This window comes from Triturus cristatus, chromosome 2_1 (assembly GCF_964204655.1).
Source record: "Triturus cristatus chromosome 2_1, aTriCri1.1, whole genome shotgun sequence".
In the NCBI taxonomy this organism is placed as follows: Eukaryota; Metazoa; Chordata; class Amphibia; order Caudata; family Salamandridae; genus Triturus; species Triturus cristatus.
The window spans coordinates 840,945,340-840,969,062 of NC_140581.1; the positions used below are offsets into that span (position 1 = coordinate 840,945,340).

A 23,723-nucleotide genomic window follows, 5' to 3' on the forward strand; every position below is an offset into this window, starting at 1 on the left:
GATGCTGAGGATATTAAAGCTGCGATCACTGCCCTACCAAACGCGAAAGCACCAGGGCCCGATGGCCTCACCGTTGAATTTTATAAAGCCTATGCTGACCTACTCACCCCTTACCTGCTAGCGGTATATGCCGAGGCGCATGAATCTGGAATTCTACCCCCTTCACTTCGGCAGGCGCCGATTATAACGTTGCTTAAAAATAAGCCTCCCGATCAATGTGACTCGTACAGGCCACTCTCATTGATTAATATAGAAGCGAAAATTCTTGCTAAAATTCTCGCCATTAAACTACAGCCTAGTTCTACCGGACCAGTCTGGTTTTTTACCCGAGCGTTCTACATCGCACAACCTGCGGACTATCTTTGCAATGCTCCATGTACTGGAACCGAGCCTACCCGCGGCTGCGGTGATGCTAGACGCGGCTAAGGCCTTTGATTCGATCGAGTGGAAGTATATGTTTTTTTGTTTTGCAGCGCATGGGGTTCCCGTTAATTTTCACAAAGTGGATTATGCTACTGTACTATATGCTGATCCGTCGGCCCGGGTGCGGGCAGGTGGACTGACGGCCGAACCATTTTCTATTGAGCGAGGCACCCACCAGGGATGTCCTCTGTCCCCACTGCTTTTTGCTATTGCGATAGAGCCTCTAGCATGTGTGATACGGCAACGGCATAGGAAAACAGCCTTAAATTTTAACTACCGCCCAGTCGCCATATCATTCTATACAGATGACATGGTGTTATTTGTCCGTGAGCCCTCTCGGTATCTGGCGCATCTGCTGCGAGAATGTCAGATTTGGCTTGTTGTCTGGACTAGCTGTAAAAAGGGATAAGTCCACCATTATTCCCTTGACGGAATCCACGACCCAGCCGGATATGGAATATACGCTAGTCTGGCCTGCGGACCTGGTCAAATACCTTGGGGTCTGGATCCATCGCGCCCCAGACGTGGTTATCCACGAAAATTACAGACGGGCTTGCAGCATGTTATATCAGCAAGTCGACAAATGGATAGCCTTGCCGCTGTCCCTGGCGGACCGCATTGCGATTACAAAAATGGTGGTATTACCGCGCTTTCTGTATTTGTTTACCAATATACCACTCACTCTGACAAAGGGATTTTTCGACACCCTCCTCGCGACTTTACTGACACTGGTCTGGGGGGGCAAACAGACCCGGGTAAGCTGGACTGTTCTTACACAAGATTACGACAAAGGGGGATTCGGGGCACCGGACCTGCAGGTCTACTATCTGAGCGCTCAGGCACAGTATGCGTATTATTGGGTTAGACCGCACACATTCACCCCTCATGTTGCAGTGGAAGAAGTGGATGCTTCCCCTGTGCCTCTACACAGTATGCTCACTTACACGAAGCGCGGAGTCCCGAAAAGGGACATCAACACGATGGATACTACGGTAGCTGCGTGGCAGGCGATAGGGAGACTGGCCTACAAACTACCCATATATGCCCCGGCCATGCACCTAGAGCATCATGCTGCACTATCTCTTAAAAGAGGCAGGCTTGCAGGTGATGCAAGATCTGTACCCAGAGGGTACATTTCATACCACAGACACCCTGCAATACGTAAGCAATCCCACACTGTTGTTCCGATTTGCGGTTCACAGACTTGGACGCAATTAGATCACACTGATACTTACCCCCTTGAGCCCCCGTACTGTGTTAACTACTCCCACCAATAAAAAACTGATCACTAGACTATATAGGACAATATGTGACAAGAGCAATGATGGCCCAGACAAAAGTCAGGAGAGATGGAATGACAGTCTGACCTCCCTGATATCAGAGTCAGATTGGGAACATGTATGCGGACTGACGGTTAAACTTGCTCCAAATGGAAACTTCCGTATTATGCATTTTAAGTATATACACCAGGTGTATTATACGCCAGTGAGGTTGCACTGCTATGGTCTAAGTGACTCTAGCAGGTGCGCGAGGTGCGGACAACCCAAAGCAGACTTCCTGCATCTTGCATGTGAATGCAGAAGGGTGGCCTGTTATTGGAGTGCTGTGGTGCGGGATATAACAGACATGTCGGGGCTGGAGATACAATGCACACCATTGGTATGCTTATTGTGCTGTGTTCCACATGTAAAGGGGGTGGTGGGTCGATTTATACGCCTAGCACTGCTGATGGCCAAACGCAGGGTAGCCATTACATGGGGAGGGAAACGATCACCAAAAACTGAGCATTGGATTAAAGATCTTGTGTATTGTAAAGATAATATGGAGTTATATGCAGAGAACTTACCGACAACATCAAGGCCGAAGGACATATGGGAACCATTGAGACACTTCCTACACCTAAGGGCAATGGCGGATGCACAGGGTGCCGTGGGTTAGACGAGACATAATTAAACTTTCAGCATAATGAAGATGCAGCATAACTTCAGAGACAGTACAGTACCTCTGTCTCTCTGGTCGACTGTATAATCACGATTGTCAAAGATATTAGCTTTTGTTTGTTATAATTTGATGTTTATTTTAATTTTTTGATAGGGTGGGTAATGTTCAAGATCACCTTGCATGGTGGTATTGTAGAGTGTATTCTTTTTGAAATGCAATAAAAACAAAATAATAAAAAAATAAAAATAAAAAATAACAGTGCCATGCGGCAAATCACGGCTATATGCGTTGCTTAAAAACTTAGTGTGGGGTGGGTGTGAATCTACTATGGGTCAGATCAGATGTGTCTGGGCCCGTTATGTTTTCCATGATTTGTGTGCATTGCATGCTTGGTACCTCTCGCGCCGTGCGTGTGCTACCTAAAGCCGAAGCCCTGCGCGTGTAGCAGCACCAGCGCTCTGACTCGGCAAGACTAAAGAGTACAGTAAGAGGGTACATGTGAGCGAAGCACATGCATCTTATGCGTGTATGCTATTACATTCTCATACTTGCATGACCACTGAATACATTTAGCTGCTACATTAGATCGTCTGCAGTTTGGGGAGTCACATCAAGGAGTGACTGCAGGTAGTCATGGACCGATGACACAGTCTGCGAGTTGTCTTCACTTAACGATTGTTTGGAGCAGGCATCGGCGTCTCTGCTGTTTTGTCTATTCCTTAAGTCCGCCACTGCTTGCAGTGCTTCTCTCCTCTCCTGCAGTTCTTGTTCACGGTTGGGGGCTGCTGCTGATTGTTGGTGATGCCGTTTTGCACATCCGATTTCTGCTGCATCTATTCCTATGTGATCCTGCTTGTGACCCCACGTTGGTACGTCTCTGGCTTGGGTAGGCCCCAACCCAGTCCCATGCATCCTCTGCTGTGTTGAACTAAGTGGTCCCGTCAGTCACTACACGCAATCAGGCAGGAAACATGAGAGAGTATTTCAGATTTAGATCTCGCATGCATCTTTTAACTGCAAGAAAGGTGCTCCGCTGCTTTTGCAAACCTATGACGTAGTCTGGGAAAAAGAGAACCTGTGAGTTGTCAACCGTGATTGCCTCCATTTTCCTGGCCTCACGGAGTACTGTGTCTCTGTCCTTAAAGTTAATAAGACAAAACAGGAAAGGCCGCGGCCCCGCTCCTGGCGGCGGGCGTTTCTGCAGCACCCTATGTGCTCTCTCCACAGTAAAGAAAACTGATTATACACCCTCCGGTAGCAGGGACTGCAGCCATGTCTCGACGTAGGCAACTGCATCTCCACCCTCTGCGCCCTCTGGGAGACCCACCACGCGCACATGATTCCTGCGGGAACGGCCTTCTGTATTGTCCATTCTGCGTTCCAGAAATTTCAGTCTGGCGGTGAGAGCACGTACCTCCATGGTTACCTCTTTGGCTATCGGGGCGATCTCCTTTACTTCAGCAGCTAGTTTGTTAACCCTCCCTGCCAGCTGCCGATGGTCCGCGTGTAGCAGCGTGAAGTCTGCAGTGACTTTGCCTATTCGGCCTTCGAGCGATGTGCGAGTCTGCGTCAGAGCTACGCTGATCTGCGTTACTACCTGTAGCACAGAGTCTAATTTTGTCTCTAGACTGGCAGCTCTGGAATCGCTCACCGGCTCAGATTTATGATTGGACTGAGCCATGCCCGTCGATCACGAAGATGCCGACCCTGTGGTTGTGGGCTGCCTACCCACCTCGCCAAAGGAAAGGGGACGCTGCGTGTAAAGATACGATAGGGCACCTCAGGTCCCCAATGTCTGTAAGCTTTTCAGGGAGTTCCACACATCCAATTTAAGCGCCAAAAAAAACAGCGTTGACTGCTGGGATGTCTTTACATGTAAACCAGGGCTGGTAAAGTGCAGTCTCTCTCTCCAGGGGCGCCGTTACTGCTCTGCCTAGCCCTGTGGAGTTGACCAGTGTCTTTATAAGCACAGCAGCTGTGTGTGTGTAAAGCATTCCCACTACTGCAATCAGGAACGCAATAGCAGTCTGTAGAGAGGCCCCCTGACGCTTCTGGCGCGGTATTAGGTACTTACTGTAGGCGCATGGTGTCGCATTAGGCTCCCAACACTGTGATGGAGGAAAGCTTGCCCAGCTCTGTAACTGCGTCGTGGAGCTACCAGTGTGAGCCACGGGGTTGCTCGCTGAGTCCGCCACTGCTCTCCGGGCGACCTGGATGCAGAATCAGGCCTTGTGGTGCTTTCACTGCTCACCCCTGCGGCTGTGTGTCCACGTCACCATGGGCCGTCGCTGGAGTTATCCCGCTCGAGTGAGGCAAAATTATTCTGTTGGAGCCGTGCCCGCCACACTCAAACACGCGTTGGTGGCCTGTAATTTCAGTGCGGGTCTCCTTGACACCAATCTACTTTACAGACCCTGAGATCATGGTCTGCATATCACTTCGACATTGCCTCCGCTATGTTGGAGTTCCTGGTGTGAGGTTCGCCGCACATTACCATCCACCTGGGCCCGGCAAGAAGGGAGGGACCTACCCCGCACGACGTCTGCCTCTTCAGCGGGGGGAGAAAGATGAAGTATAGAGCGGCCAGAGGCATGGTAGAAAGTCTGGTATTTCTGCGCACCTCACCTCAGGCCCACCAGGCCGGTCCCGTTCAGTTCTCGAAGGGGGCTTCACGCCGTCACAGCTTCGTACCGCGGTGCGCGGCTGACAAGCCACACAGGCCCGCCCCCACGCCTAGGGCTCGAGTAGTGCGCTATTCCGGTGTCCCTGGGTTGCGTCCCGTGTCAGCGATCTGACGAGCTCCACCACAGGACTCCGCTCCCTGGCTGCGGCCACACAGAGCTATCGTCGCTGCGCAGCTCCCAGCCCAAGGGCGAGGTGGCCCCTCTGCGCAGCCAGCGCACCAGCGATTCAGGTCCGCTTCCGCACCCACGGCTCAAACAGTGCTCTTTTCCGGTGCTTCACGGTTGTGTCCCGTGCCTGCGATCCGCTGCACTCCACCACGGGACTCTGCTGCTCAGTCGCAGCCACACAGGACTTCCACTGCCACTCAGCACCCAATTCAAGGACGAGGCGGCCCCTCGATGCAGACGGCCACTGTTCAGCCTGTGCAGCCGCTGGCGCCTTCAAACTTGCTGTGGATGTGCAAGCCCACACCTCTAATCCTGCTGGCGGGTTTTGGGGTAGCGATGGCACTTTTGTGCTTAGGATAAATAACGGATAATCGGGCTGAGTGACGGAGCCTCATGGCTGGTTAGCCACGCCCCCGACCCTCATGCGTAACCACTCAGTCCAAACTGTTCAGTGGAGCAGGGAAGGGGGAAGTTATAGCACTCTGGAAATAGGGGGTGGATAAAGACTTCCTCTTTCAGGAAGGGGCCAGCAGCTGTTTCTGGGCCTTTTCACAGTAATTCCTGAGAAGAACCCTCTCAAGTAGTAGAAAGTGAGGCAAGAAAAGCAGGATAGGACAAGGAGAGTGTAGAGCACCCAACGAAAACTCCCTAGAATTCCCTGTTCTCTCAAAATAAATGTAATGGCCAGAGTCGAAGGAGCTCATAAAGACGTTGCTCAGAGCTCCTGGAAATCTACAGGAACAGATCTATAGCCAAGAAAAATCCAAGGAGGACAGGACGACTCCACCCACACTTAATCCACCTCTAGGATGTAGCTGACAGGCAATTAAATGAGATGAGATGAGATTAGGTTAGGTTTGGAGCAGATCCGGAGAGCAATCAACAGCAGAGAGGGAGAGCGCGCTCAGTTTGCCAATTCACATAAGTCATTGCCACTTTATTTGTACCAAGGAGCAAAGGTGCAAATGCCCACAAAGATTAAAAAATAGCCAGTTGCTCCCTCTGGTTTCAGATTCAATCGGGCTTTCCTAGAGACCGGTGTACGTAAGAGGCGGCCTTGCTCAAGGTTGTCCACCAGCCAGTAAAGCTGTAATGGTCACCTGGAGTTAGGGGAAACAGAGCCCCACACCATTGGATATTCTGCTTGGAGGGATTCACCACTGGAGGGAGCTGCGGATCTGCCAGAAAACTGGAATTGGCACCTCCAGATCGAAGCAGACCAGGGTACCATTGTGAAAATCATGTCATACCAGAGGCTTCAGATGGAACTATGAAGACAATGGTCACCATGACCCCCTGAAGCTGTAATCCCTGTTGTGCAGAGGTAAGGGACCCTGCCAGCTGGTTAGTCCAGCAAAACAGGAAAGGAAGGAGTCTACCTACAAAACTTTAAAAATAAAATAAAAAGAGCATAGAGCTTGAACCAGAGGTTTCTTCCACCTTGCAGCAGGATTTGGTGGATATACTGTTGCAGAGGAAGACTAAGAGCCATAGCAAGCATATAGCGGTCGAAAATGTTGAAAAGACCAGCATCAGAGATAGAAGACAAGGATGAGTCCAGGAAATGTCTTTTTTTTGTTTGTTGCTACAAGGATATTCATGATTTTTGCCAGCACCTTATTTTTAATATGCTTTTCCGTAGATTCAATGTCACGAGTATCCTTAGTCTCCAGGCAGGCGAAGAAGATAGCCGTATCTCTCGAGTCTGCATCAGGAACATCAAGGGCATTAATTCCTGGGAAGAGAGGCACCTCACTTGTTAGAGGAGTAGGAACTGGAAACCTTTTCTAAAAAACAGTATTGACAGTTGGCTCAGTCAGGGCTCACGGAGACAAACTATAAAAAATTCGAAGGAGACAACGGTTTGGTAGCAGCAGAAAGAACATGAGCCTGTCATTGAGGGAAGTAAGACCTGTCATGTTTATAACCCTTATGCCTGTGTCCCCATGGTCATGAGAAAGCACCTTGGATATAAATGGTGCCACTTTGCGAAGTGCTTCCTGGGGCCTGCAGAGGAAAGGAACAACAACACATTGAGTCCCAATATACACCACAGAGCAAAACAAGGGGAGAAGAGACACTTCCCTACCATTCCACGCTGCTTTAAAGCTGCAGCATAGCCACAGTACAAGGAAGGCATGCACTCAAACACTACTGCCACCCTCGCAGTTGAACCTCTGGACCCAGTATACAGCACTGCCCAGTAGGAAATTAAGAGAGTAAGCCCAAACACCGCTGCCATCTACATGGCCACAAATTATCTAGAGTGTGGCACTTATCACGTCAGCACCCCTGCCGTGGCATTCATCCAGGTGGGCAAAATTCACCAAAGGGTTCTTATTTGTAGATAGGGAGGCTGTACCAGCCAATGCCGTACAGTGGCCCCCAAAGCCTCAGCTCAGGCACAATTCCTGGTGTAGCAAACCTCTCTCCATGAGGTGAAGGATCAGACCATCTTTCACAATTTTTCACAACCTTGGATTCTTTGGGACAAAATGGCTAACTGTGAGGCAGAGTATACGAGGAAGAGGGCGTGGACAGGTCTTTGATCGATTTGCAAACACAAGGAGATGATGGACGGAGCACTGAAACTTTTCAGACACACACCCCCAGTCACAGATCTGGGTTGAGCCCATCATCATTCTTTAGCTTACTTCGCCACCCTAATTCAGACACAGCTATGTGCAAATCAGTCTTGACCCTGTGCCTCATGGGAACAGTCCAGCCCTCAATAGCCAGGCTAGCTTGCATCTAGTGACAAAGTGAGCAAGGGGCCCACGTCTGGGCATACCCTGCAAATTTAGGGCAAACAAAGCAAACCCAGGGCTGATGGACGGAGCACTGAAACTTTTCAGACACTCAAACCCAGTCACAGATCTGGGTTGAATCTATCATCATTCTTTAGCGCACTTCGCCACCCCAGTTCAGACACAGCTATATGCAAATTAGTCTTGACCCTGTGCCTCATAGGATCAGTCCAGCCTGAACTGCCAAACCATGTCTTCCCTTGTTCCGGAAACAAGCACCAGACATGGGTCCCGGGCTCATTGTGCCACTGGATTCAAACTATCTTGGCTGATGAAGGGTGAAACCCCGAAACCGGTCCTAGGATGCTTGTTTCCGGTCCAGGAAGGACCTGGCTTAGCAGTTCAGGCTAGACTGTTCCCATGAGGCACAGGGTCAAGACTGATTTGCACATGGCCAGGTCTAAACTGGGGTGGAATGGTGAGCAAAAGAATGATGGATTTAACCCAGAGCTCTTGACTGGGGGGTGAATGTTTTGATTTGTTCTGCATTCCGTCCATCAATTGTTTGTCTTTTGATAGATTTGAACAGTGAGGAACATATTGAACCTTTAGAGATGAGATCGCTGGAGGGTAGTGGTGAGGGTTTATTGTATAAGAGATATGCAAGGATTTCTGTTTTCAGGATGTGAATTTTGTAGAAATCTACTTGTATTTGAATGAGCGGACCAGCAGAGGAATAGAGAGAGCGAGAGACAAGTATAACAGGGGATAAGGGACTGTCAGGAGATTAGAGACAGTAGTTCTCATTTTGATGATCTTCTTTTGGAAGTAAATGGCTAACTCCTGGCTGCCACCGAGTTGCATGAGTTTATGATGGTTCGATTGGTGGTCTTTTATAGGTACACTGAAAACCTAAATTTAAAGATGTAATATTTATTTACAGTTTGGAATTCACTAGTTTATTCAGCCAGAGAATCCAATCGATAAGAAAGGAATCTGGATTTGAATGAATGACAGATAAGGTGGAATCATATGCTAACATGAGGCGTCACTTATGAGCGAAGAACACTGCTTATGAGACAGATTTGCAACAAAAGATAGACAAAATGTCCCAAATATTTATAGCTACCATCCATAAAGAGTTCCATATAGGAGGCTGTACAAAGCGTGAGGACTTATGGAGAGGCACCATTATTATTTGCCAAATCAAACAAGGACAGGCTATCAATAATAGTTGACATATGATCACTTATAACAACCAGAATAGCAAAACACAACTCCTATCAATATTTCATATTTTAGTGCTCTGTTTGCAGCTTAATATTGATGTTTTGTGTTTATTTTGAAAATGTTACTTGATAGTAAATGCAAAAAATAATTTTTATCAGAGCTTCAATTAGATTTTCATTAACTTGAGCACCTTTTTTGTTCTTTTGTTTCCTAGATGACTCAACCAGATGTTCTTTTACTCGTTCAAGAAAGCCTGAAGAATAGCAGTAAGTTATGAAATACCTGTAACTCTTTTCAAACATTTCTTCATCGATAAATTCATGTTACAGAGTGAATCAAGACCGGGAAAGCAAATGTCCCTTTGAGTGTAGAACAAAATCACACGAGACCAACCTAAACAATTAAAATATAGTGTTGGTTGTATTTAAAGGGTAAATGAGGGGTCCAAAGCTACTGGAAGGCATAGCTATCTAAATCGGCATCGGGCGGGGGAAAGAAAGGAAGTATAGGCTCATGAGAGAAATGGGTGACACAACAGTGAAGAGGTATATCGATTGGAAAGATTTATATAGGAGATCCTGGCCATATGGGTATGATATTGTAGTACCTCGACAATTATGGAGAAACCTTTGTACGGTAGGAGGATTTATCTTGGGATTGTTCAGAATTCCCGGTCTTGTCCGGGAGGAGGGGGCAGGGGAGAGGGTGGGGGCACATGTTTATACTCTGGTTGTCTCATAAGTGTGCCTTAGTTCTGTATCACGAAGTACATGAGGGGTAATACCTCATGAAACACTAACAGACAATAATTTCCATTACAGGGCATGTAAACAATAAACACCAAATCATGCAGTATATGTAACATTGCACATACAAATCTGAACCCCAGCTAAAGTCCAAAAATCTGAATTTAATACAGAAAAAAATCAGACACTCCCAAAGGCTCCTAGAAGTCTAACACATGTTTAATACAAACAGCTAGCACGCCTCAAATCTGTTCTATGTGTGATTGGCAATGTCAGCGGACCAGCATTTAACCTTCTAATCTGTTGGAGCACATATGCTAAATTCTACTCATTTTATGCTACCTTTATACATTCCTTTCAATACAAGAAGCAGAGGAAAGAACACATGCTCAAATTCTTGTACTAGGTACACACTAACATGCAGGTGCCTGGCTCTTCTCATGGGAAGAATGTGAGAAGGCCTTTGAGTAGATTTATAGGGCTATGGTAGAAAGGCCGACTTCACTAAATCTGCAGTTTTCACTTGTGTATGCCAACATAAATCTTTTATTGTTTTGAAAAGACAAGCATTACAATAGCCTATGCCAACTTTAAAAGGAGGCTGCACTTACTTGAACAGTTAGGCTAAATGTGCAGAGTACTACACAGAATTGCAAAATGGTAATGCGTTTAAAATGTGTGTCAGTGTGCAATTATGCAAAGGCTTTAGCAATGCTTTAACCAGGTATAACAAGCATTGGCATAGCCAATAGTTCTCGCTTTTGGGAACTTAAGTGTTTGTTTAGAAGTAATTTTGTTGCAGTGAGCGGTATTATGTGGGATGTATGTTGCATTTATTCTTTTATTATGTGTTATGTAATTATATGGTTGTGGTAGAGAGGTAGTAGGGGGTAGAAGACGGTAGAGGAATAGAGGGTTAGTAGTGGGGTAGAAAAGGGGTAGTAGATGGGTAGAGGGATAAAGGGTTAGTACGGTAGTAGAGGGGTAGTAAAGAGGTAGAGGGGTAGTAGATGGGTATTGGGGTAGAAGGGTAGAAGAGGGGTAGAGGGATAGTAGAGGAGTAGAGGAGGGGTGGTAGAGGGGTAGTAAAGGAGTAGAGGGGTAGTAGAGGGGTAGTAGAGGGGTAGAAGAGGGGTAGAAGAGTTATAGTAGATGGGTTGTAGAGGGATAGAAGAAGGGTAGTAGAGGGATACAAGAAGGGTAGTAGAGGTGTAGTAGTCGTGTAGCAGGGTAGTAGAGATGTAGTAGAGGGCTAGGTGAGTGGTAGAAGGGTAGAGGGGTTGAGGGGTAGTAGAGGGGTAGAAGAGGGTTAGAAGGGTAGAGGGTTAGAGGTGTAGAAGATGGGTATTAGAGGGGTAGAGGGATAGAGGGTTAGTATAGGGCTAGAGGGGTAGAAGAGTGGTAGTAGAGGGGTAGTAGAGGGATAGAAGAAGGGTAGTAGAGATGTAGAAGAGGGTAGTAGAGAGGTAGTAGAGACATGTTATAGATAGGCTAAACTTTATTTAATTTAATAGACTTATTTGTGAAGAAATGTTGACAGCTTTTCTAGTTCTAAAGGCTTGCTGGCTACAACGTAGCGGGGGTTGCAGTACATTTTGCCAGTATCAGCATGTGTTTTGCGGAGAGGTGTCACAGATATGCACCAAAGTTAGCGATTTTACAACCTCTATGGCCATGCGTAAAAGATGGACAACTTTGGCATTAGGGGGACACAACAACCCAAACAGGACTAAGGTTTTGTTTTCGATAAGTAAGGTGGAGGAGACGCGGCCTTGTTTAGAAACACCTTGTGACACTGCCTAAAAACAGCCTAAGGCGAGGTGGGTGGGAGGTGGGGGGTTTGTAGTGCAAGTAATTAGAAAGTGGCCTGGAGACATTTCACGGTCTTATCTGTCCCAACAAGTCTGCAGACTAGGGCCATGTGTCTATAAGTAATAAAAAAAAATTAGATCGTAAAACCATTCAAAAGGAGGATAGTGAACACAAGCAGGAGGTTTGAAGCGTTTTGAACGTGGCTGCAGGGAGTCCTAAATGCTGCTTTTTACTAAGCCCCTAAATGGCTTTAGGGGTGCTGACAGGAGTGCTGTTTTTTTTTTTTTTTTGCCAGGCCAAAGCTCTACACACTTAGCCCAAATATAAGTTGGGGACAGAGTGCACGTGAAGCCTTAATAAAATAGGTCAGAAAGGTAGGAGGGGAGGGTGCGGGGTCTGTTGCTGGCTAGATCATAGTGGGGGTTGGGGCACATTTTGCCAATATCAGCCTGTGTTTTGCTCAGAGATGTCCCACATGTGCATTCAAGTCCGCGACAGTGCAGGAGGCAGGGGAGTGAACGAGAAGACGCGCTGTTTTTTTTGTTTTTTGTTTAATTTAGAATGTGCGTGAGCTCCATGCGCTTCTATGGCAACCTATTTTACAAACAGGCGGAGTGTTATAAATGTTGTGCGCGGGCTCCATGCACTTCTAAAACACTGTGTACCATGGTGCAAGTAAATGTTCCATTTTGCGAGGTCTGTTGCTGGCTACAGCGGAGCTGGGTTTGGGGCACATTTTGCCAGTATCAGCCTGTGTTTTACTGAAATGTGTCACATATATGCACTAAAGTTACCGAGAGTGCAGGAGGCAGGGGAGTGAACGAAGAGACGCTTTGGGTGTGTTTTTTTTGTTTTTTTTTTGTCGGTCGATTCATGTTTTACCTCAGTAACAATTATGCGACCTCTATGGCCATTGCGTGAAAGATGGACAACTCTGGCATCAGCGTGTTGGGCCTGTGTTGGTTCCCAGACACACACAACCATAAATACCCACAAACATACTCACACGCACATACAATAAAAGCCACAACTTTTAAATAAGTCTATCCTTGTTTCCCCAAGTTTTCCGTAAAGTCAGCATCCAGGCAGTCGTCCATTAGATCACATCTTCTGAATAAGTTATGTCATGTTTACAAGCAATGATCCCCGGGTGAACGTGGCGCCGATACCAATAATGCAGGAACATAAACGCTTTTGGTAAGAACGAAAACAATACTGCAAGGCAGAAGAAAAGGGTGTTCCTTACGGGGGACACATCTGATTCTATTCACAGACAATTAAAGTGGGGCAAACCAACAGACGTTAGCGCTGCTTATAGTAGGGCAGCAGAGCAAAGCAAGCAGACACAGAAGTCCACTTCCGCCAGTGTCTGCTCAAACACCAGTGTTCAGTTAGAATGTGCACGAGCTCCATGCGCTTCTATGCCACCTTATTTTACAAACAGACGGAGGGTAATACATGTTACCCCAAAACGAATGCAAGGTATTAAACATAGTTGCACATCCCTGTCTAGATCACAACCTAATATATTGTGTAAAAAAAAAAAATGGTGGAGCACTAATTTAGTTTTCAGAGAGAAACCGTATCCATTATATAATATTTCTTAAAGTTCCTTTAATAATAAATGTTATTTTTGGCACCCAAATGTATGCAATTTAAGCTCGGGCACGACACCATCCGCTGCTGAACCAACATTAAATTTACATCACATTTAAAAGCAGTGCTTAATAGGTGTTGGTGAAACATCTTCATATACACCTCAGCTTCCACTACAGGGGGATCTTGGTATAAAGCTCAGAAAACCAGATGGTCATATGAAGACTTCATATGCAGACAGCATGCTGGGTGCTTGGAAAAGTGTTCAGGCAGAGAGCAGTCGAGTAAAGCAATGAGTCTGAAAATGGAATCTCCTTATGTTAGAGGAATAGGAGCACAATTGATCGGAAAGGTTCAAGGTCCTGCGGACAAAATGAAAAATAAGCCATCTCCATGGAGGGATTTAATCTGCTTTTCCACTGACAACCTGCGCTTTCTTTTCCTCCAATGTTTAAACCTGGATTCAGAAAACGGGGAAACACGCTTTCAACATTTCTGAACAAACTCCGCTTAAAGCTTTAGCATTACAAACAAGCGCGCAGCAAAAGTGAAAGCGTTTCCCTTGCAGGAGCGAGCAGCGCCAGAAGTGATAGTTGATAACACATGGCGCCAAAGCTCCCTCCCGCAAGGGAATCGCCAAACGCGCACACGTTGCCATTGAAAGCAATGCAACACGTGCACTTTTTTGCCCGCAAAGCTGTGTCGATTACTAAAGGTCTTTTTCCTATGCAGTGCATGCGCGCTGCGTATGCGAGACCTAAACACGGATCTGTATTATTGCAGGAAGCTGTGTGTATATTTGTAAAATAATTGTGCCATGAGCCCCCATTCTACCAGTCCCAGGTGAAAACTATCAACAACTGCATAGCATACAGCCTATTCATTTCAGTTTCAAATCCAGAATTGTTACATTTATATTTACTTCAAAATTGTCATCATTAGCAACATTAAGTGGGAAAGCTTGGCCAATGCCTTTATTTTTGCAAGCACATCAAATGATGCATTGGCTCAGTTTTATCAAAAGGTAGATGGTCAGCACAACAAGGATTATTGCTATAGCTATTTACGCAATTTGTATAACCCTTTTTGTAAATAAAGTAGATATACAAGGCAAGATAACACTCGTGTTCATCGGTCAGCCACTTTCAGTGTTGCGCATTTCCTGAACAGTACTCTTGATATGTTCTATCTATTTATGTCTGCTGTGGGAGGCATTAGGGATGTGAGAGAAACATTCTGACTCTACGATGAGACAACCATCGAACCCCCTCTTTGTTCCTGTGGCATTTCCCATTTCTTCTAGTATTTTGCCGTTGTCTAGTTTCTCTGATGGCTTTAATTTGTTAAAGCTGTCATTTTGATGACATTCTGTCTCACTTCCCCTCTTCCCTTCTTTTATGAATTTTTATTTTTCTGACGTGGCATCTGCCTATTTAATCAAAATTGCTCTTAAGATTTATTAGATTGTGATGCTTGGTTTTTGAGTCCATAAATATTAAAAACATATAGGGGGAAGCTGTGGCCTCCATACCACATGGCAGCAAGATCAGACCCTGGAACAATACAAGTAGGTGATCACAGGAATCAGGATACTTATTCTGAGGCACACAGGAATCGGGATACTTATTTTGAGCCAAACAGTTCTCTTGTGGGGGATTTCCGTGTATAGTCATAATCATGTGAATAGTCCTGCCCATGTGCGTAGACCCCGGAGCACTTCATTAGATATATCTTCTTAAGTTGTCATCTTCTGCCTTTCTTCAGGAAGGCCTGTATGGACACTTAGACAAAAAGACAATAATGCAGCCTATGAAACTAGGCTACCCCGGCCATTACTTCATCTTGAAGTGAAAAAGATAGGCAGTTTAAGTTTAGTAATTTACTGAGTTTTGCACATAGAAAACTCTCCTTCACAAAACTCCTTTTTCATGATAGAGATGAAAGGAATGGATAGAAAAGCCCCCATAGGCTGCCATTATGTGTCTGCAAATGGGTACCGTGTCTTTAAGAGTCTCCAGAGACCCCCGGTATCACATGAGGCATTTACTTTCAGTTCTTTTTTCCAGCTCCTGCTAGCAGGACCCTGGAGCATTGAGCTCTACCTTTTTTGCTATTTCATAAAAATTTGTGATTATTTCTGGACTTCAGCAATTTCACTTGACGTCTTTGGCCTTTAGCTAACTACTGCTGTAGTTTTTGGCAGTATTTCTGCTGTTGTCTTGTCAAAATGTCATCTCTATTTGACAAGTGCCATGAATGCGATAGGAAGAAGGCCAAGTCGGATTCCCACAGAGTTTGTATCCTGTGTTTGCCCGTGTCCCATGTTCCTGACACCTGTGCCATTTGCAAGACCTTTTCCAGGCGCACCCTGCGTGACAGGGAGAAGATTCGGCTCCAAGGCATGGAGCAGAGGAGACAGAAGGCAGCTTCTTCAGCCTCTGGGAAAGGAGAGTGTAAGTCCTCTACCAAGTCCCATGCTTCGACCTCTGGGGGCTCCCCAGTGAAAAAACAGCAGAAAAAGGACGCCGTTCCCAGTCGAGGACGTCGAGAGCAGGTATGACTACGATATGCTCTCCGTCGACCCAGGGCTCTGGGTCGAAGTGATGTCGACGATCAACGTCGAGGAGAAGAGCGGCGAGATCGCCGTCGAGGGGTTCCCCGCCTTCGACGTCGACACAATGAACATCGCTGTCGAGACATCATCGGCATCGATCTGGGTCTCACAAGCGGCGGTCACCGCCGAAGCGTCATCGCCGATCACCATCGACGTCAATGCGAAGATCGATGCCGAGGAGGCAATCTTCTACAAGAAAGTCGACGTTGAGGAGAGAATCAAGGAGAAGGTCGACGTTGAGACGTCGATACCTGCGTTCGACGTAGAGGTCCCGTTCCGGCCCTCGCTCAGTAGTGAGCCTATCGTCATCGACAGGGACTTAGCAATCCAGACGACGTCGACGCTCGACGTTGAGCAGTAGATCGACGTCAAGGGGGACTGATAGAGCATCCAGGGTCCCTTCCTCACGGCCTGCGCTTAAAAGGAGGAGGTTGGTCTCGTCTCCCAGTTCGGAGTATTCACGTACCTACTCACCAACTAGGTCGCCTCCTGCTCCGCTTCAATCGGTGGTCCCACCAGGAATACCACCGCCACCACCAAGTCCTCCTCCTCTGCCTCCAGCTACTAATCCGCCTCCAGCTACTCCTCCGCCTCTGCCTCCAGTTACGCCTCCGCTTCCACCAGTGATTCCTCCTCCACCGCCTCCTCCTCCGCCTCAACCTGGGACCGTGGCTCCTCAGCCCACGCGCCTTGTGGAACCTCGACGGCCAAGAACACGGTCTTGTTCGAGACATTGGTCACATAGTCGCCATCGGTCTTCCACAGAATTACATTGTCGCCATTATGAGAGGTCTCGGTCCCAGCATACAAGGGATACATCTTCCACGAGTACAGGGAGGTACACTCCTACTCTCATGGACTCTCCCCCACAAAGGGTGTCACCGGTTGATTACATTTCTACCTTCCATGAGGTTCTGGTCAGAGGGGCTACGAAACTCAACATTCCCCTGTCTACACCTGTGCAGCCGACCTCTGTGATATTTGAGACTCTGCAGAAGAGACAGACATCGCGTCTGTTGCTGCCGGGTCTGGAGGAACCAGCTATGGAACTGTTCCTAACGCAGTCTTCTATAAAGTCTGCACCCTCGAGGTTGCAGAAGAAGTATCATCCGCCTGATTCGGATCCTGCCTTCCTCCGGCTGGACCCCACTCCGGACTCTTTGATAGTGGTGGCTGCACGGAAACAGCATGCTACGGCTCCGACTTCCACGGTGTCACCGGATAAAGAGAGCCGTAAGCTGGATTCAGTGGGCAGAAAGGCTTGTAACACCGCAGCGACTTCCATAAAGGCGGCGAGCTCTACGGCCTTGCTGGGCCATTACGATAGATCATTGTGGGAGTTTCTTCAGCAATTTGTGGATCTCATACCCAGGGACAATAGGGAAGACTTCCAGGAGATTGTGAATGAGGGCCTGATGGTCTCTAACCAAGTCCAGCGCTGCAGCAGATACTTCACTTCTGGCAGCCCACGGGTATTGCCATGGTATCGCTCTATGACGTCATGTTTGGCTTCATCTCACATCACTGAAGCCTGGGGCGCAGCAGCGAATCTCCAATCTCCCGTTCTCTGGCACAACACTCTTTGGTTCCCACGCGGACGACGAGATGGCCCGCATGTAGACCGAAATGGAGACGTTGAAGGCTGTTGGTTTGGAGAAACCTAAACAACAACGCAAGACCTTCCGTCCTTTCCAGAGGCGTTATTCCTCTCAGAGGTTCCAACTGTCTCAGGGTCGTCAGTCCAACCAACAGCAGCAGTTCCAGCGGTCCTTTCAGCCGTTTCAAAAACGACAACAGCGAGGAAGATCTAACCAGCAGTCTGGACAGGGGAACAAGGCTCCTGCTGGTCCGAAGCCCTGAAGGGTTTCTTCCCCCTCTTCCGTTGTCCACTCTGGGGGAGGGAAGTATTCAGATCTGGCAGAGTGGCAGAAAATAACTCAGGACAATTGGGTGCTGAATATTGTTCGCAGTGGATATTCGATACGTTTTATAAGCCCTCCTCCATCAATCCCTCCAACTCGATCAAGATACATGCGGCGCGAGTTGCAGAAAGAGGCCAACACCCTCCTAGGAAAAAGGGCAGTAGAACCTGTCCCTCTAAATAAGAAAAGGGCTGTATTCACGTTCCTTTCTAGTCCGCAAGAAAGACCAGAACGAGTTCAGACCCATTCTCGACTTAACGACAAATGGGTTCGAAGAGAAACATTTCGGATGTTGTCCTTGCATCAGATCTACCCTTAACTTCATCATGGAGACTGGCTATGCACAATAGATCTGCAGGACGCATACTTTCATGTGCCCATAGCGAGGAAACTTCGCAAGTTCCTGCGTTTCACAGTGGGCAACAACTATTATCAATACTCCGTGCTGGCCTTTGGCCTGAAGTCAGCACCTCGGACTTTTTCCAAATGCAAGGCAGTGGTGGCTGCGCATCTGAGGAGGAACAAAATATTCATCTTAAAGAAACACGTTTGTTAGATTCCTTACCTTCGAATATCCCCAGGCGTCAGGCTGGATCCGGAAAGCTTTTTCGGCAGCAGTACCCCTGCGCGTCGGTAGGCGTCGTGTGCAGCTCCGCGCCCGTTGTCGGCGTCATGATCGCCGGGATGACGTCCTCGGAGTACTCAGATGTCGCCCTCGCGTGCTGACATCAGTTCTTCTTTTTTCCGCGCCAGCAAGCGCAAATCCGGGAAGAGCGTACCCTTAGTAATTTTTTGACTAACTTTTTGGACATTTTGTCTATCTTTTTTGAGTCGACTTCGACTCCTGGTGCCGGTAGGGATGCCCGGGTTCAGGCTGTGTGACGTCTGTCACTCACTGATGTCGGTTACCGACCCCCACCATCAGTGTCTCTACTGTCTTGGGGCCGACCACGATGACAAGTCGTGCCCCGACTGCCGGGCCTTGACGTTGAAAGCTAGGCAGGAGCGGTCCCGCAAGCTCCTCGAGATCCGGCAGTCGGCTCCGCGCCGCTCAAGGTCCCATTCGAGGAGGAAGTTGAGGGACCGGTCGTGGAGCCGCAGTCATCACCGCTCGTCGGGATCAAAGTCCTCGCACACAGGTAGGTCGAGGCATGGCAAAAAGAAGGCGAAGAAGCGACACCGCTCTTCTGACTCCCCTCGCTGGTCGCACGACTCGCCGAGGGTTCAGGTGGCACCACCCGCGCGGCTGCAATGGAAGCGGCAGGAGTCGCATCCGGCCCCACACCCTCCGGTCCCTGGGCTTCATGCGACTCCGGGCGAGATTTGAGACTTCCTCGTGGCCATGAGGACTCTCTTCCCGCCGTCGAGGCCTGCCGGCGCGCCTCCGGGCCCCGCAGGTCCGACTGGTGGTCCTAGCGAGCCGGCGGCTTCAGCGCCGCCATCGACTTCGGTCCCAACACCGCAGGCCCCCGTGGGATCCAGGCCTGGATCCTGGTCGACACCAGTTGACCTCACGACTCCTCCGCTGGCGCTGACCCCCATGGTGTCGCTCCCGGCGCCGTCCTCGGACGACGCCGTCCCTAGTTTCAGCCCCGGTCCGGGTCTGGCGTCGGAGCGGCGCCGTCTCCGGCGTCGATGGGTGAGCATTTCGCCTATGACCCGGCTCCGTCATTTCTGCCTGATTACCAGAACACGGATGAAGGGGAGGACTGGGAGGGGTCTGAGGACCCTCTGGTATAACAGTGCCAGTTAAGTCAGGACTGGGCAGATGAGCTGGGGGACGCCAGTGGTCTAGACACTTTGCCTGACACTGGTTTCATCTCTCCTCCTTCCGTGGCTACGGAGGAGGGTGCTACGTATGCTGTGGTGCTGTGCAGGGCAGCCCAGGCCTTCCGCCTGGAGCTCCCTGCAGCGCCATGAGGACTAACCTCCTCACTGAGGTGCTTCAACCGCCAGTAAGCTCTTCGTAGCCTCTGCTGCAGTTCAGTGAGGCCCTCACCGACGTTCTGATGGGCACTTGGTCCAAGCCCTCCACAGTCTCTCCTGCGGATCGGAACGTAGCCTGGCGCCACCGCCCAGTTCCGGGCGACCCCAGCTTTCTGTCCGTACACCCCACCCCTGAGAGTCTGGTTATCCAGGCCTCCACGTCCCAAACCACCTTCCCGTCCGCACCTCCGGATCGGGAATCCAAAAGGATGGAGCAGTTTGGCAAGAAACTGTTTTCCTCCCTCAGTCTTGGGTTGCGGTCCAATAATACTGCGTGCCTTTTGGACCGTTACACCCACTCTCTGTGGGATATGGTGGCGGACGTGCTGCCCCAGTGCCCAGAGGAGACCAGGACACGGCTCGCCCAGGCTCTTGCTGAGGGACGTGATGCAGCACGGTATTCCATCAGATGTGGACTTGACACCACGGACTCGCTGGGTAGAGCGATTGCAACGACGATGGCGATTCGTCGTCACGCCTGGCTGAGGTCCAAGAACTTTTCAGGGGATGTCCAGAGCACTCTCATGGACATGCCCTATGATGGCAGTCGCCTTTTTGGCAAAAAAGCAGATAGCGCGCTGGAGCGCTTTAAGGACTCCAGGGCTACGGCCAAGTCCTTGGGCCTGTCGGCCCAGCGCCAGCAACCTTCTGCTTTTCGCCCCTTTCGTGGCCAAGAAAGGGGCGCCCGCATATTCGTCCAGCCACAGGCCGCAGAACCAACCTCAACGCGGTCACGGACGTGGATTCCGCCGTGGCGGAGCAGGGGGACAGAGATCCGGTCAGTCCACATCCGCTCCCGCAGCATCTGCCTCAAAGCCGACCTTTCAGGCCCATTCCACGCCAGTGGGAGGCAGAGTTCGCCATCACCTGCTCCACTGACGTACCATCACTTCGGACAGCTGGGTGCTGCAAATCGTCCGAAGGGGCTACTCCCTCCCCTTCGAGGCGACCCCTCCAGCCATGCCACCGCATTACCACCGCATGTTGGGGGATCTCTTGCAACTTCTGCAGGAGGAAGTTACGGTCCTCTTGGCCAAGGGGGCCATCGAGCGCGTTCCTGGCCCAGAAGTAGGACGGGGTTGTTACTCTCACTACTTTCTGGTTCCCAAGAAGGGCAACTGGGGCCTACGCCCTATCTTGGACCTCAGGAGTATCAACGCCTTCCTCCGGAAGGAGAAGTTCAAGATGCTGACTTTAGCTCCGGTTCTAGCTGCCCTAGAACCTCGAGACTGGATGGTAGCGTTGGACTTGCAGGACACTTATTTCCACGTCCACATCCTGCCGGCGTTACCTGCGGTTCACGGTAGGCCACGAGCACTTTCAGTTTACCGTGCTCCCCTTTGGCCTCACCAGTGCCCCTCGGGTGTTCACGAAAGTGATTGCGGTGGTCGCAGCTCATCTGAGCAGATTAGGGGTTCCAGTCTTCCCCTATCTCGACGACTGGTTGTTGAAGGCGGGCTCGCCCCGAACAGTCGTCTCCCACCTCCAGACTACGGCCGACCTCCTGCATTCGCTGGGGTTCTCAATCAACGTGCCGAAGTCACATCTGAGTCCCTCCCAGAAGCGCCTCTTCATCGGAGCGGTTCAGGACTCGGCTCAGTTTCGGGTCTATCCTCCCGAACAGCGGGTTCGGGATATTCAGGCTCTGATTCCGATCTTTCAGCCTTTATCCTGAGTTTCGGTCAGGATGGCCCTACTGCTGCTGGGTCTGATGGCCTCCTGCATCCTGCTTGTACATCACGCCAGGTGGCGGATGCGGGCTCTGCAGTGGGACCTGAAGTTCCATTGGGCTCAACATCAGGGCAACCTGTCCGACCACGTCCTGATCTCGGAGGGCACTGCAAGACAGTTGCAGTGTTGGCTCACGGACCACGATTGGGTCAGTGGCTGATCCCTCTCCCTACCCCAACCGGAGCACGTAGTGGTGACTGATGCGTCCCTCCTGGGATGGGAGAGGCGGAGATCAGAGGCCTCTGGTCTCCGGCGGAGTCCCGGCTCCATATCAACATATTGGAGCTGCGGGCAATCCTGCTTGCACTGAAGGCATTCCTTCCCTCTGTCCGGGGAAGTGTAGTGCAGGTGTTCACAGACGACACCACCACCATGTGGTATTGCAACAAACAGGGCGGGGTGGGTCCTGGACCCTTTGTCAGGAGGCTCTGCGCCTCTGGACATGGCTGGAACATCAGGGCATCACCCTGGTGGTTCAACACCTGGCTGGTTCTCTGAACGCCAGGGCGGACGAACTCAGCCGCCGGTGCATGATAGATCACGAGTGGCGTCTGAACTCGGACGTGGCGCAACGTCTTTCGGCAGTGGGGAGAGCCTTGGTTAGATCTATTCGCTACCAAAGAGAACGCGCAATGTCATCAGTTCTGCGCGTTGGAATTTCCAAGGTGGCACTCGCTTTTCGTCGCGAGTGGAGTTGCGGTCTGTTATACGCCTTTCCGCCTATACCACTTCTGCGCAGAGTGCTGAAGAAGATCAGGCGCAACCGGGCCCAAGTCATCCTTGTGGCTCCGGATTGGGCACGAAGATACTGGTATCCCGAGCTACTCAGTCTGTCAATCGATCCCCCGATTCGACTGCCTCTTCAGGAGGACCTTATGTCGCAGCAGCAGGGGACTGTCCTCCCCCCGAACCTGTCTAGCCTCCACCTGCATGCGTGGAGATTGAGCGGCAGCAGTTAATGCCATTTGACTTGCCTCCTGAAGTCTGTGATGTCATTCTGGCAGCCAGGCGTCCCTCCACTAAAACGGTATACGCCTGCAGGTGGAACAAATTTGTGGCATGGTGCACAGCAAAGGCTGTGGATCCCCTTCCCGCCCCTCTTTCTGAGGTTCTCCTCTTTCTTCTTACCCTGGCCCAGCAGGGCTCTGCTCTGGGCACCATCAAGGGGTATCTTTCAGCTGTTTCAGCCTTCTTGCGGCTTCCTGATCAGCCTTCTCTTTTCCCGTCCCCTGTTGTTAATAGATTCTTGAAAGGCATTACTCACATGTTCCCTCCTGTTCCCTTTGTAATGCCTCAGTGGGACTTGAATCTGGTGTTGACTTGTGCGCGCCCTTTGAGCCACTTCATAACTGTCCTCTTCGTCTTCTGACTCTCAAGACTGCTTTCCTGGTTGCCATCACCTCTGCCAGAAGAGTGAGTGAGCTCCAGGCTCTTTCTTCTAAACCTCCTTTCCTCTGTCCATCCGGACAAGGTTGTTCTGAGGACTCGCCCTTCTTTTCTTCCTAAGGTGGTTACTACCTTTCACATTGGGCAGTCCATTACCTTACCCACCTTCTTTCCGCCTCCGCATCCCTCGAAAGAGGAAGAGAGGCTCCATAGTCTGGACCCAAAACGTGCACTCTCCTTTTATCTGGATCGTACAAAACAGTTCCGGGTGGTCAACCAACGTTTCGTTGGCTACGTGGGCGCTAAGAAGGGGCGGGCAGTGCACAAGCGCACCATCTCTCGGTGGGTCATTTTGTGCATTAAGGTCTGTAATTCCTTGGCCTAGAAGGATACTCCTGTGGGACTGAGGGCCCATTCCACTTGGGCCACAGCGGCTACTACTGCCTTGGGACGGGGAGTCCCTCTGCAGGACATTTGTCAGGCAGCAACGTGGGCCTCGCTGCACACGTTTGCCAAGCATTATTACCTGGACAGCGAAGTCCGGAGAGACGGCTTCTTTGGTCGTTCCGTTCTCCAGGACTTCCTGGTGTGATCTTGGTTCGCAGTCCCACCACCGGGGTTAGTATTGTTGTGGTATCTATTCTAAGGTAAGGAATCTAACTAACGTGTTTCTTTCAGCTGCACAAGTTACTTACCTTCGGTAACGATATATCTGTAAGAAAAATTAGTTAGATTCC

At 49.7% G+C, this 23,723-nt stretch overlaps 1 protein-coding gene across 1 annotated transcript in view; it reads left to right on the top strand.

Annotated features, from left to right (window-relative positions):
* The window catches only part of TUT7 (terminal uridylyl transferase 7), a 1,376,479-nt gene that overhangs the window by 283,666 nt on the left and 1,069,090 nt on the right, over positions 1–23,723 (top strand). The window contains exon 6 of the mRNA XM_085632922.1: positions 9,408–9,459. Coding sequence (XP_085489048.1) covers positions 9,408–9,459 — 52 coding nt within the window. The remainder of the gene's footprint in view (positions 1–9,407; positions 9,460–23,723) is intronic.